Consider the following 13,382-nt stretch of genomic DNA (forward strand, 5'->3'; position numbering starts at 1 on the left):
TTCGCACGATAAAATTTCGATACTGATCAATAACTAATTGTTTCATGTCTCTCCGCTACTAACAGCTACTTTTTATTTAATTTACCCCTGCTTCATTATCACCATTTATTATTATTTTTTTTTTTTTTTTTGCTATCATGGTCCTTGTCCTGTGCCCGTGGGGCGGATGCCATTGACAATAACTGCTAACTTTTCCGATCCAGCTGAAAATTGTATATGTGGCTGATACCGTAAAAAAAAAAAAGAAAAAAAAAAGAGAACAGATTGAACTCGGGGACTTAAAACTGTCGTAAAGATCAGAGCAGCTGGTTGGGAGCGGTTTTTCCTGTCTTTCAAATGTTTTTCCGTTATCCGGGTTGCAAGAGTACGGCGGCGTAAATTGCTTTCTCTCAAGCTTTTCCTTTCTTCTTTTCCAGCGGGCGATGTCTGGCAGGCGGTCAGTAGTGACTCAAGTCGGCCAGTGCGCCGCGGATGAGTGCCGGGAAAAAGGTGTGTTTTCGCAGAGTTTAACTATACGGGAACAATTCACGAATACAGAACGTCTACGTTGAGCTATAAATCGAATACAACTCAAGAAAAATGCAGCTTTTGCCCCTCAAATGACCCCCTGCAGCCAATCGCAACGACCGATTCTCATGACGTCATGAATCACCTTGTGTAGATAATCCGTCATGGATAACCAGTCGTCAATTATCACCTGTTTACGCAAGAACGCAGGCAGGAGCAGATGAAAGAGGCTTCACCACGGCTGAATCGGATTAACCGCGGTGTTGTGAAGGATGGTCTGCCCCATTAACTGAAAGGCCATCTTTGAGGGGCATTTCCCGCTCTTTTTCTTGAGTTGTATGCGACTATAAACTCTGCAGCATTGTACCACAACTAGTATGACCGCGGTGGTTGTTAACATAACCACTGTCATCACAAGCACAGCCGTCATCACTACTATTATCACAACCACTGACACTACCACCAGCACAGCCACCGCAGAGATCACATGGTTCGAAACTCGTAAAGGAACCACATAACAGCCAAAAGTAGCCAGAAACGTAGCCAATCTGCAGCCGAGGTGTCACATGCAGCCAAAAATGATGCCAAGGCACCACCAAAGCGCTGTCCAAAGCTGAAATATTGCGAAACATTTATAATTATAGTAGAACGTACGGTTGCAGTGGCGGTTCGTAACCTAGAACTATAAGGACATCGCTGATCCCATGAAGAATAAAAGATATTGAAGACCGTAGAGCAAGAACACGGAAACCCAAGAGGCTTTTCTGAAAGGAGGTGAAACGCACGTTAAATAACTGGAAGCGATTGGTTTGTCTTCGCCACAGGGTCGAAGACGCTGTTATTGGACCACAGTCATAATCTAATTCGTATAAATATATGACGTGCGTGATATTCTTTCTTGCACCAAAATTTTTCAGTGCACTTTAAACAAGGGCACGATTTGATTAGTCCCTTTCTTTTGCGATCTTTTTTATATTTTTGTTTTCTATTGCAAAAGAGAGGCTGTCCGCAAAGTTTACTTCGTATGAAGTCGGGGCATAAAAATAGTCTTGCTTTAAGGGAACCTGGTTTACTTTTGAGCAATGTAATGAGTCCTTATGACATCTCAAGCTCTTCATCTCTACAAGAAGGACTTTGGGCTTTACTTTTAAATTAACTACCGCAGTAGATTTCAGCACCAGACAACTAGGCGCTGTGGCTGGTATATGCCGCCGACCACTTGCCAACGCGGTTGAAATCGATAGCGTATTGAGGAAACAAGGCGCATTTGTTAAAAAGACAGTCACTTCCTTAGATCGTGTGTTCGAGTGAATAGCGATGGGACCTGTCTTATTGCTGGTACTAAGGAAATTTCAAAAACCTCCTTAAATAAACAGGGGGGGTTCGGGGTTCGGGTTCGGAAAGCAAGCCCGAAGAGCATTACATGAGCATAGGGGTGTGAAGTATTTAGTGTTCGGGGGAGGAGATGGTGTAGAGGTCATAATTAGACGTAAAGGTTTGACAACAGAGCATACACAGTAGAATAACGCTGTAAAATACAACATTTTGGTGTACTCAAGCAAGTGTGCCCTCATACTTGGCGATAATAGAGGTTCATTATTCGGCTATTTTGTCGCCAAAGAAGTCCCGAAAGTTGCCAATTTGGCGCAAGGTGTAACCCTGGTTATGGTCAACTAGTTATGGCGGCGGCCCATCTCAACCATCATTACCACCACTCCCTTGACAAACGCCGCGTGGGTGGAACGAAGAAAAACTAGTGGCAACTTCTTTCCTTTTTTATTGTTTAGTCTGCTTAACAATTTGGCGTGTTTATTCTAGTTTCCGAAATTTCGCTACCAAGTACTGCGCAGAGTTCCAGAGGGTATTACAACGATAGCTCTAGGCAACGCAGAATTCAAATTTATGTGGTGCTGGGTATCTGACCTTCAGCCAATCTCAAATCAAACTATCAAACCAAAGTAACATTAGCATTGACCTATGACCTTGACCTTTGACTCTGACCTTTGGTCTTAAGGAGCTAGAGTCGGCTGCCAACTGCCACCCGCCAAGTTGTAGTTGGCAGATGGCACGACGGAACACTAGTTTGTCGATTAGTTGTGAGACGTAACTATACCCCATGCTGTGACAAAGTTGAGAGGTTTTGCCAACTCGGGTTGATCATTTGAGGCGGCAGAAGGGGATAGGAGCGAACACAAAGGCGCTGAAGACGGCGGCAAGTTGTGTTCGATTTGTTTTCCCATCTAGTCCGACCCACACCTTGCTATTCATGGGACAGCAGACTGTGCCTGATCAAGATGCCGAGTCAGGCATGAAATTTCAAGGCCATACCGACACGTTTGAACTATGCCGGGTACGACCGGCAGCTTACGACCGGCAGCTCTATGTCGTAGCTCGAAGACTCTAAGCTAACATCACGAAATCGCCTGATCACTATGTATAATGAGGCTGCCGAGCTTCTGGCTCACCAGCCATGGGTTATGAGCCGAGCACGTTAGACCGTGAAGCTCCGTGTTGCTACACGTCAGCGTCGCCAACTAATGAATGATTCAGATCACGCAGTGCGACGAAACGAGTTGGCGAAGCAACTAAAGCGAAAATGAGCGAATATAAACAGGGAAACTCCAGAACAAGGAGAAACGCGACTCGGAGCTAACCGAGAAAAGACCCGTTAACGAAGGCGCGCTGCAGAAAACGCCGCTCAAGCCAGCACCCAAGCATCTGATGTCGCCAACGAATGGAAACCCTATAGAATGAATGCGAAGAGCTTGGCCTTCGGTACAACCAAATTGAAGCTCTTTTCTTTAACGTGCTTAGCGGTTGTTCCCATTTGCAGATATATTCTGCAGGTGTATGCGATGCTCTAACGACGATACATCATAAGCCACATGCGGCTACGAATAGGGGCGGGAGTTCTAATTGACGCGACCAAAAGACAGCTTAGCAAGAAAAATTTTGTAAACATCCAGTGTTTAAGATTGTGAAGCAATATAAGATGATGTCTCATTGAATGTAACAATAAGGATTAGAATGCAAACCTGAGTTGATGTCTAGGCGAGACCGAAAGATAATTAGCTTGATCAGATAGGCAGTAAGTAGAGGATAGAAGCAGTGGTCGATCACAGTAACCGGCCGCTGCGTGAGGGTCTTCAATGGCAGTTCTGTTCATAGGAATTTTGACAAGATGGAGATTGGTGCCCAGCATGTCAGCCGATATGGCGCATTACCGGGTTTCATATTTATTTATTTATTTATTTATTTATTTATTTATTTCCATCACCTTATGTCAAGACATGAGTTGCGACTTTTTTTTTTTTTTTACATCGTGAAGTAACACTGCATCTATGTACATGGAAGTACACATGTACAAACAATAAAGCGCATACATTTAGAAGAAGAGCAGAAACCTAACAATAAATGAAAAAGGAGCACAAAGTCCACACACCGTATTAAAGATAAATTGAAGCACATGTAATCGTTTCAAACAAACTTCACAAGCTTACACAAGAAATAGAAGTAAAGTACTGGGGCGAGGCTGTCAACAACCGACAGGTAACGCGAAATACCTTTCCTGATTAGTGTTGGCCCATACGAATATCTAATACTTTCAGCAAGCGACGCAACACGTCAGTGTCGTTGGATAAACGGTGGCCAAACGTTGAAACGAAGCTTGCTTCTACTGCAGGCGGCTGGCCGTTGGCTGTGCTCAGCTGCATGCGGAATCCGCTGAGTGCAGCCCTATCTAAACAATTACACTATAATGAAGATAATTATGAAAAACAAATGCTTGCAATTACAAAAGATACACGCTTATTTTTAATAATGAACCGCACATATCGTGATTTTGTGATTCAGAGGCTAAGCGTTTTTCACGGAATGCTCTCAATTTTCGTTACCTTTAATTAGTCTTTTCAATTTATACACTGGAGCAATGTTTAGGGATAGAAAGGTTACTTGTACTCTGAGTGGGTTTCAGAGCCGTTTTGGAAGTTCTATACGAACAGCAACTGAGTGATAAGCAGTCGTTCAGGTAAATTCGCGATGGGAACGGCCTTCTAGCAAGGGAATAAGAGAGTGGGTACCAAGCGAAAACAAAACGCCTCCGGTGGCGGAAGACTGATGGACAGATCAGATTAGGTTTCGGAATTTGGCTGCGGCTGACACAAGAAAATTGTTATCACAAGGTTATCAGGTTATAAGCAAGGCGTTTTTTCTGCAGTATTCGGTCATGGTTCGCAATTATTTAAAACAATATACATATTTATTGCAAGTTCAGTTATTCTGAAAGCTAGCATGAAATCGCGCCATCATCTGGTTGAATAATATGCCTTTATCTTTATTGTGCTCGGAGGAAAAGTTGGTGTCGGTACTTGAAAATTTCACCTTTTGTTTTCAAATGTAGCCTAATATTAGTTTTCTAAACGCTGTTACTAGTTACAGATCCCGATACACCTCCTATACATAAGCAGATCAACGCTAATTTTTACAACTGCCGGAAATCAAATGAACTGGTTGTTGAACGTGGCAAGGTAAGTCCGAGATACAATTATCTTAGGGAGGGTAGTCGTGGTTGTTGTTGTTGTCCAAATACCACATGCCACATACCCACAGAGGGGGGTCGGCCAAAAATTGGGTAGCAAAGAAAGTTTTTGAAATATACTTTTATGTACTAAAAAAAAAAGAAAGTCAAAAGGAAGTTACGCTTCATCTTCCTCTTCTTGCAGCTGCGATTAGAAAGAGGGCGACGAGCTTTGCATCCGAGCTTTGCATCCCTGTGTTTGTAGAGCGGATGGAGGTGGTGAAGGGTGACAGTGGCCCTACGGGGCTGAGACAGTAGGTCAGAGCCGTTTGCGGCAGGGGCTAGCCAGCCACCGAATTTTATCTGTTGTAGGCCGTCATTGCATCCGCCACTGCTTCGGTGGTGGATGACGGCTGTTGCTGCGGTGCGTGAATTTCTCTTCCTCTTCCTTTCTTCTCTGTTTTCTTTTCTGTCCGCACAAGGCAGCGGAGGTGGCTGAGCTACAGATCCAGTAGCAGGCCTGTGCATTTTCTTTCCCTTCTTCCTACACCCACAACAACAACAACAACAGCAACAAACGCAGCCGCCGCGGTCGGGATCGAACCCGGGAACTCCGGCACAGTAGTCGGGCGTCTTACCACTGTACCACTGTGGCGGGGTAACACTGCAGAATCTGTACTGTTGAAATGCGAAAGCCTGAGCGTTGCTGCTGCACGCGGCGCATTGCGCGCCCCTTGTTGAACACGACGAGCGTTGAGTTGAATGCATCAAAGTTGCCGGCGTTCTATATTAATTGGTTTGAAAAAGAAAGGCGCAGTATCTGTCACTCACGGAATCTGGTTGACACATCTCACGGATAACACAGCAACAGTCAGGCTACAGTGTGCTAGAGTTCGGGTTTACGCATTTCTCCAGTGCAGATCCTGCAGTGCTCTTGGATTTTTTTTTTTATTAATTTATCCTCGTTACACACTTCTGACCACTATCCCGTAGTTATTTCAATCAGTAAGTCAGAAACAAATCGAGTTCCGGTTAGCGTGACATCAAATTCCTTGGACGTCGACATTAGTCGTATGGCTATTTCGACGTCTGATTGATTTTAGTTTTACATTTTGGCTCTAATTAATTAAATACCATCCTATTGACATATCTTTATTCTTTCGTTTTTTTTTTTGCGACATCCTCACACCATCCTCTATCGATCACAACTATACGTTTGAACATACCTCTTCTGAGGATGACACAACGGCTGCGGACGCGTTCTGTACACAAGCTTTGTACATCATATTGATGAAACTGCGCATTCATTTTAATCACTGGAACGTCGATGTCGCGTATTTTCTAGAGAAGTGTAACATCTCTGCTGGTGGTGATGAACTCTTTTGTTGCGCCCAAAAACAAGGGACCAGTCAAAGGACCGGTTGCGCTGGCTTAGAGGGGGTCGGCGGGGATCCCTTGGGATGTCGCGGCCTCCACCGCGCGCTGGATAAGCCGGCGTTGGTCTGCTGGCTCGAAAGTACGCAGGAGACTCCCCCATCTCTGGGGTGTTTGTCTGCGTTGTAGTGTGTACAAGTCCACGCCATGTGTATGAGAGTGGCCGGAGTTGAGCAGTGTTTGCACATGAGGGCTATCTGTTGCGGAAAGACCCTGTTGTATAAGAGGGGGTGTGGGAAGCGGCTCTCATTCACACACGCTGGCCGAGCGGTATTGCAGCAAGTTGGAATCTCCCCGCCGAGAGCGGCTCCAAGTTGTGATGAACTTACCCCGGAATATAAATCTCCGCATCCTTCCCCATTCCCGAATGGATGCGCCCGGAACACCACGCCGGGAGACTTTCCGACCGGGCTTGTTAATTCGAGAAACGTTTCAGCGGACGTCCGGATGTCACGTATACGGACGCTTCTTACCATCACTTGAAGCCAGCGACAGTGGCGGTAACTCTCGCCCCTCAGCCCCGCCGGGGTGGTGCAGTGGTAAGACGCCCGACTACTGTGCCGGAGTTCCCGGGATCGAATCCCGGCCTCGGCGGCTGCGTTTCGATGGAGGCGAAACGAAGAGGCGTCGTGTGCTGTGCGATGTCAGCGCACGTTAAAGATCCCCAGGTGGTCGAAATTACTCCGTAGCCCTCCACTACGGTCCCCCTTTCTCTCTATCCACTTTCACTCCCACCTTCATCCCTTCCCCTACGGCGCGGTTCAGGTGTCCACAGAGCAAGTGTGACAGATACTGCGCCTTTCCCTTCCTATGAACCAACCAACTCTCGCCCCTCAACGCAGCTGGTACACAGCCTGCAGAATTCGCAATGCAGAAACAGTCACCACAGATGAGGAGGTTGCCATTGCGCTAGCGCTAGCCGACCCTAATACCAAAATCGTCATCAGTGATTCTCAACAGGCTATCCGAAACTACGATGCTGGCCGTATCTCTTGCCAGGCGTTACACATTTTACTTTCTACTGCACCCTCTTCCGAAGCGCCGGCTCGCTATCAGCGGATCGCGGTGCGTGCATACCAGCCGAAACAGAGCCACGTTGTCTTGACTCGCTAGCAGCGTCAGCGGCATCAGTCAGTCGCTGCTATGTATGTATGTATGTATGTATGTATGTATGTATGTATGTATGTATGTATGTATGTATGTATGTATGTATGTATGTATGTATGTATGTATGTATGTATGTATGTATGTATGTATGTATGTATGTATGTATGTATGTATGTATGTATGTATGTATGTATGTATGTATGTATGTATGTATGTATGTATGTATGTATGTATGTATGTATGTATGTATGTATGTACGTATGTATGTACGTATGTATGTATGTATGTATGTATGTATGTATGTATGTATGTATGTATGTATGTATGTATGTATGTATGTATGTATGTATGTATGTATGTATGTATGTATGTATGTATGTATGTATGTGTACAGCTTTAATGAAATATCGGCGAACGACAGTTTAATGCGTCGTAACGCTGTCCAAGCGTCGACCCGGGGTTATACTCTACTCTGCATTACCTCATTTTGGCCCGTTTGTGGTGGGCCGTGAGGCTCGTGCTTTTCGATCGCACCCCGAGCCTGCTGGACAGCTCATAGTTGGCTGTTCTTGTCTGCACTTTGCACAGTACTTTGAAGTTCGGGCGGGTATTTCTTGGATGTAGCTTCGTTCGGGAACCTGGCACAGTCCCACATGATGTGCCATTGATCCGCCGGACCAACTTCACACACACTGCACGCATCACTCGTGTAGATGTCTGAGTGAAGGACGTGTAGCACTGCAGGGGCGAGGAGTGACCCGGTTTGTATTTGCCTTAGAATGATCGCCTCCTCCCGACTAAGTGCCGGGTAAGGAGGCGGCATTGTCCGTCGAGCTAGGCTGTAACACTTAGCCTCGTAACTGGTCATTCGGTGCTTTGTTTCGAACCACCACTCGGAACGGTCATTCTTGGGGGCGCGGAAGGTAAGCACTCGCGCCGCCGAATGGGCCATCTCGTTGTGATTCGGCGAGGATTCACACTCTCCCGCTTGCGCCGGGAACCACTTGATGCGGATTGCGCTGCCGTGGTCTTAGAGCTGGAGCTTACCGATTATGGCAGCCGCAGGCGAGCACACTCGCCCCTTAGCAAAGTTGCGCACAGCGTTCCTCGAGTCGCTGAGCATGGTGCGACACTCGGCCTCCGAGATCGCCAGAGCGATGGCAACCTTCTCGGCGTCTGTGGCGTCCGTGCACCGCACGCTCACTCCCGTTGTCTTGATGCCGGTAGCCGCCGCAACGGCCACTGCCACGAATCCTTATATTCCGCTGCGTCCATGTATCGGGAGCGCGGGTCCTGGGCGTGTTGCTCGACGAGGACGTCGGCTCGCGCCTGCCGTCGTTCTTCGGGACGGGGTCCACGTGGGTGTGGGCCCGCGCCTCTTCGCTGATCTCTCACGATTGCCGACTGGGAGCTCGGGGATTGTAACACAGGGACGTCAGTATACTGTGGCTTGTCTTAATGGTAGAGAGGCGCTCCATTTGCGCAGTAAGCTGTGCCTCGGCTATTTCTTCTAAGATGTTATGGACGCCGAGCTGCAGGTATCTCTTCTGGTCCCACCATACTATTCTCGAAAACTACAGACGCATGTCGGTTGAAAACTGTTGAAGGGTACCTTCCGATATCCTTATGCAATATGGACTATAAGATATATTGCGAAGGCTCTTTCCTTCCGTCTGCAGCTTGTGGCATTAGTCTCTTCGCCGCGCAACGTTCCTATGAGCCCACGCGCTGCCTCCCGCAACCTCCCGATAACGTAACTGCTCTCTTCACTTCTCCGACCACAAAGCTTCCTTCATGACAGTCAAGAACTGTTAGGGGAGTGCTTCTTGAAGAAATATGTGCAATTGTCTGTAATATTACCTACATGTCTTGCTCAAAATTTTTGTCTTAATCTATAGAGAAAGGTGAAACAGTTGATGAGCTGCACTCAAATGTTTTTTTTTTTTTTGTTAGTAGAGTGCGGGACCACATTTCTTGTTCGCCTTTCCTTGTCGTGCAATATAAAAGGAAAATGCAAAATCATTACTCGCAGCTCACCGTGGTGCTTTCCTGCAAAGTTGAATGCTCCTGTAACAAGTTTGAGAATCGCGAAGACGGAGTTAAGTGCTTGGTAAGTGTGTCTCCTTCAGACGAATGTGCAAGCCCCTTTTGCATGAAAGGGAACACCGGTATGCTCGAATAGACATAGCTTTAGTTATTTCACAACTAAAGGCAAAAAAAAAAAAGTTTCGTTTTGTACACAGCAGGGTGAAAACTAGTTAGACGAATGCAAAAAGCATTTTTGTCGCGCATAGTTACGAAGTAATCATTAACTGAATTGATCAAACTTTAGTCCTTTTTATTTGATAAGTCGGTACTAAAGGTGGTCATATTGCTTCGCTTGGGAGGATGCCAAAGAGAAACCAATTCCTTATTATAAGGGGCATATAATAGTTGAAAGTGTAGAAAGTATACATTTATTCATTTATACATTTATACACGAACTATTTTCGATTGGAATAACCTTACTAACAATGAATTATTGCAGCCATTGCTGACGTTGTTCTCGCAACATATCACCTAGTTTCTCTTTTATTTTTTTTTGCACTTGTTATTTTACTGCTGTGTTGTATATGCTTAGTTGTTGTATTCCTAATGAAGCTGAAGAGCTTCAACTTGCTCTGTTATTTTTGTTTACTTTTGCCTAATCTTAGTTTGTATCCCCGCCCTGATAAAATCTCAACACCGAGATTGCAGTATCAATACATAAAATAGATAAACTTATTGTCAATAACTCAGTATATTCTGATTGCTGTGTTCACTCCAAAATGACCCTCGTAAAAGCAATGGCCGGAGTGGTGAATAGCGGTAACCCTTATTGATAAATCCAATCTAGTTGCCCCCGTCTTTATACTATTATTTATGTAGTCTCAAAGTGTTGTAGACATGTGTAGACATATGTAGACATGTGAGGGTAAGAAGGCACTGCATAAGCTCATTATCTGTTTTGTTTTTGGAAGGCGATGTTATCAGTGACAGCTGAAAGAAGATTGGCGCTTCGGGCAAACAAAACTAAAACCATGCTGACTCTCAGTAGAGGAATAGCTGTCTTTGATGAAACCGATTAGGTTACATTGGCACTAGTTAAATATGTTAGTCTGTAGTTGAGAGGAGAATGAGGGTGACGGAAGGAATGATGTAACCATTCGCTGGCTTCCACTCTTCCGACGATGTGGTAGTGGCGAGAACTGTGGACGAGTTGTTATTTGGGTTTTTTGAAATAGGGATGTTATGTTAATCAAGTGTGTACAGCAGTAATTAAATCATAATGTCTTTTTGTACTCTGGGAATCAACTGTGATAAAATTGATGCAATGAGAACCGAGGCTTGGGATACCTAAATAATTAGCTGGTGAATAGCTGCATGCATGCAAGCAGGCTATTGGGTAATTTGTAGCTGTCATGAATGCGAAGCATTGAAATTTGTTGGAGTTGTTTCCAAGCGCAACATTCCATAGCTTTAGAAGGTTGTCTTCTACACGTCGTTAATAAAAAATACCTAAGCATCGTTATTAAAAACAAAATCATCTTAAAATTGTAAAAACACGTTGCTATATTTAGTATCGATGTTAATAATGCTAGCACCGATGCCAGCATTCGGTGCCGTCAGCGGTCTGAACACCATGATGTAATCAATTTTTGTCACTCAGAAAATTTTGAGTGCCTTTTACTGCATACAACAGACGAACTGTAAACGCTTATATTAAGGATACAGGGAATGGCATTTAAATGTTGATATGCGGCCACTGTTTCACCACGTTTGGGAAAGAACCCGCATATATCTTGTAAAAGAGTTCTAACTACAGGCTTAGGACTACCGTAATCGACATGTACGTTTTTGAATGCATTGGGGCTAATGACTTTAAATCTAGGATTGATATCTTCATATGATGTGATGTCACCACACTCACCACACAGTACTGCGCACCTTACGAAATCCTCCATAGATAAAATTCCTCATTATGTCAGTTATGCAGTGGCATTTAAACTTCCGCTGTTCTTCGTTGCAGAAGTTCTAGAGGTGCAATATTTCTGGAAATTTTTAATGCCCAGAAAAAAAAAAAGCGTTTTCAAGTTTTCGTTTCTCATGAAAGATGAGAAACTTTGAAGAAAAATGAAACTCGCACGTAGCAAGGACAGCGTGCATTTATTCTGTAAAAAGCGCAAAAATCAATAATGGCTTAGCTTTATCTGATCATTTACAAGTACTGTTAGACCGTTATTTGCAGATCCATGCATCGGATATGTGCAAATTACTTGCAGCAGTATTAAAGGCTATTTGTACGATGCTCGCTGTCTGCGACTAACGCCACTATACCTTATCGCTTTGGAGTGCTTCAAACACTTTTCGCATCGATCGCCGGCAACATACACTGCAGATTGACGATCATGCTTCTTTCGGCTGATCAGTAGAGTAATATGGTTTTGCGTTGCCACGACTAATTCATCAGTGCCTCGCCACGAATATAGTCCACCCGTATGTCAAATTGTTCAGACAGGATCGAAGTGTTTGTCAAGGTCTGCACACGATGCTTCACTCACGTCTACTTCGAGCAGAGCAAACCTGAGTGGAGCAAGCCCCACCCAGAAGTCATCGAGGAGTTTGAGCTAAGGCAGCCTTACTTTGGCTTTGCAGCTCTGATGTGATGCGATCTAGGAAAGACGCAGGTTCATTCATTGTCTTCGGCACTGAGTGCTGTTCCTTAAAATACTGATTCAATGACTGCGCTTATAAACAATCCTGATGCTTAGCGTTGGCTTCATTGACGTAAATCTTTTTGATGCGCAGCCGAAATATTTTTCTCGACAACAAAGGACATGTCAAACGCGTCGAATCAGGAAATGCACGTTCAAAGTAGTTTCATGCACCTCGCTTTTTCCCACCCGTTTCATACACAGATAGTGCTTCCAGGCGTTCAACCGCGGAGAACCGTTTTTATTTATTTATTTATTTTTATTTGGATCGTACAGCGGTATCGGGAGGCCAAGCAGATGAGAGAACAGATAGAATACAAATCAGTCATTCGAAAAAAAAAAAAAAGCACTGGACTGCAAAAGAGGAAGAAGGAGAAAGAAACCTGCTAGTCGAATCTACAGGGTGTTGCACAATTAGACCCGCGCTGTAGAATGCTTCTCCCAGCTAAACCGCGGAATCCTTGCAGTTCAGATTTCGCACAGAAATCGCATTTTGTCGCTAGTATTTTTTAATACTAAATTTGTTTGTGGTACTTGCCTGATTCGATCAGAAGAAGTAAAATATTCCCATCGCCTGCGGCGGCGGCGACGCCAGACGAACCGCTGCCCCAGCGATGGGAGGCGCCACCTCATGCTGCTAACAACAACTCTGTAGCAGGAAAAGAGGGGGCGAGCGTTTCTGGCAGAAGGTTTGAGTTGTTGTAAGCAGCATGAGGTGGCGCCACCAGTCCCATCACTGGGGCAGCGGTTCGTCTGGCGTCGCCGCCGCCGCAGGCGATGGGAATATTTTACTTCTTCTGATCGAATCAGGCAAGTACCACAAACAAATTTAGTATTAACAAATACTAGCGACAAAATGTGATTTCTGTGCGAAATCTGAACTGCAAGGATTCCGCGGTTTAGCTGGGAGAAGCATTCTACAGCGCGGGTCTAATTGTGCAACACCCTGTAAATGAACGAATGAGGTCGGCAGGTTAGAAGGTTTCGCACATCAACGCCATTTGTTTCTTTCCTTTTTACTAGCGATAAAAAATAATAAAAAAGGAAGGGAGCCCTGGTAATCAAAGCTTTTCCGGGCTTAAAAG

General features: G+C 45.0%; 1 protein-coding gene across 2 annotated transcripts in view; it reads left to right on the forward strand.

Annotated features, from left to right (window-relative positions):
* LOC146196600 (uncharacterized) overlaps positions 1-13,382 on the forward strand; it is a 48,519-nt gene that overhangs the window by 28,633 nt on the left and 6,504 nt on the right. For both annotated transcript variants that reach the window (XM_084596377.1, XM_084596378.1), the window contains 2 exons: positions 417-489; positions 9,597-9,674. In XM_084596377.1, coding sequence (XP_084452503.1) covers positions 417-489; positions 9,597-9,625 — 102 coding nt within the window. In that variant the 3' untranslated portion in view covers positions 9,626-9,674. The remainder of the gene's footprint in view (positions 1-416; positions 490-9,596; positions 9,675-13,382) is intronic.

The sequence above is a fragment of the Amblyomma maculatum genome, chromosome 3 (assembly GCF_055883805.1).
Source record: "Amblyomma maculatum isolate TAMU_Amacu chromosome 3, ASM5588380v1, whole genome shotgun sequence".
In the NCBI taxonomy this organism is placed as follows: Eukaryota; Metazoa; Arthropoda; class Arachnida; order Ixodida; family Ixodidae; genus Amblyomma; species Amblyomma maculatum.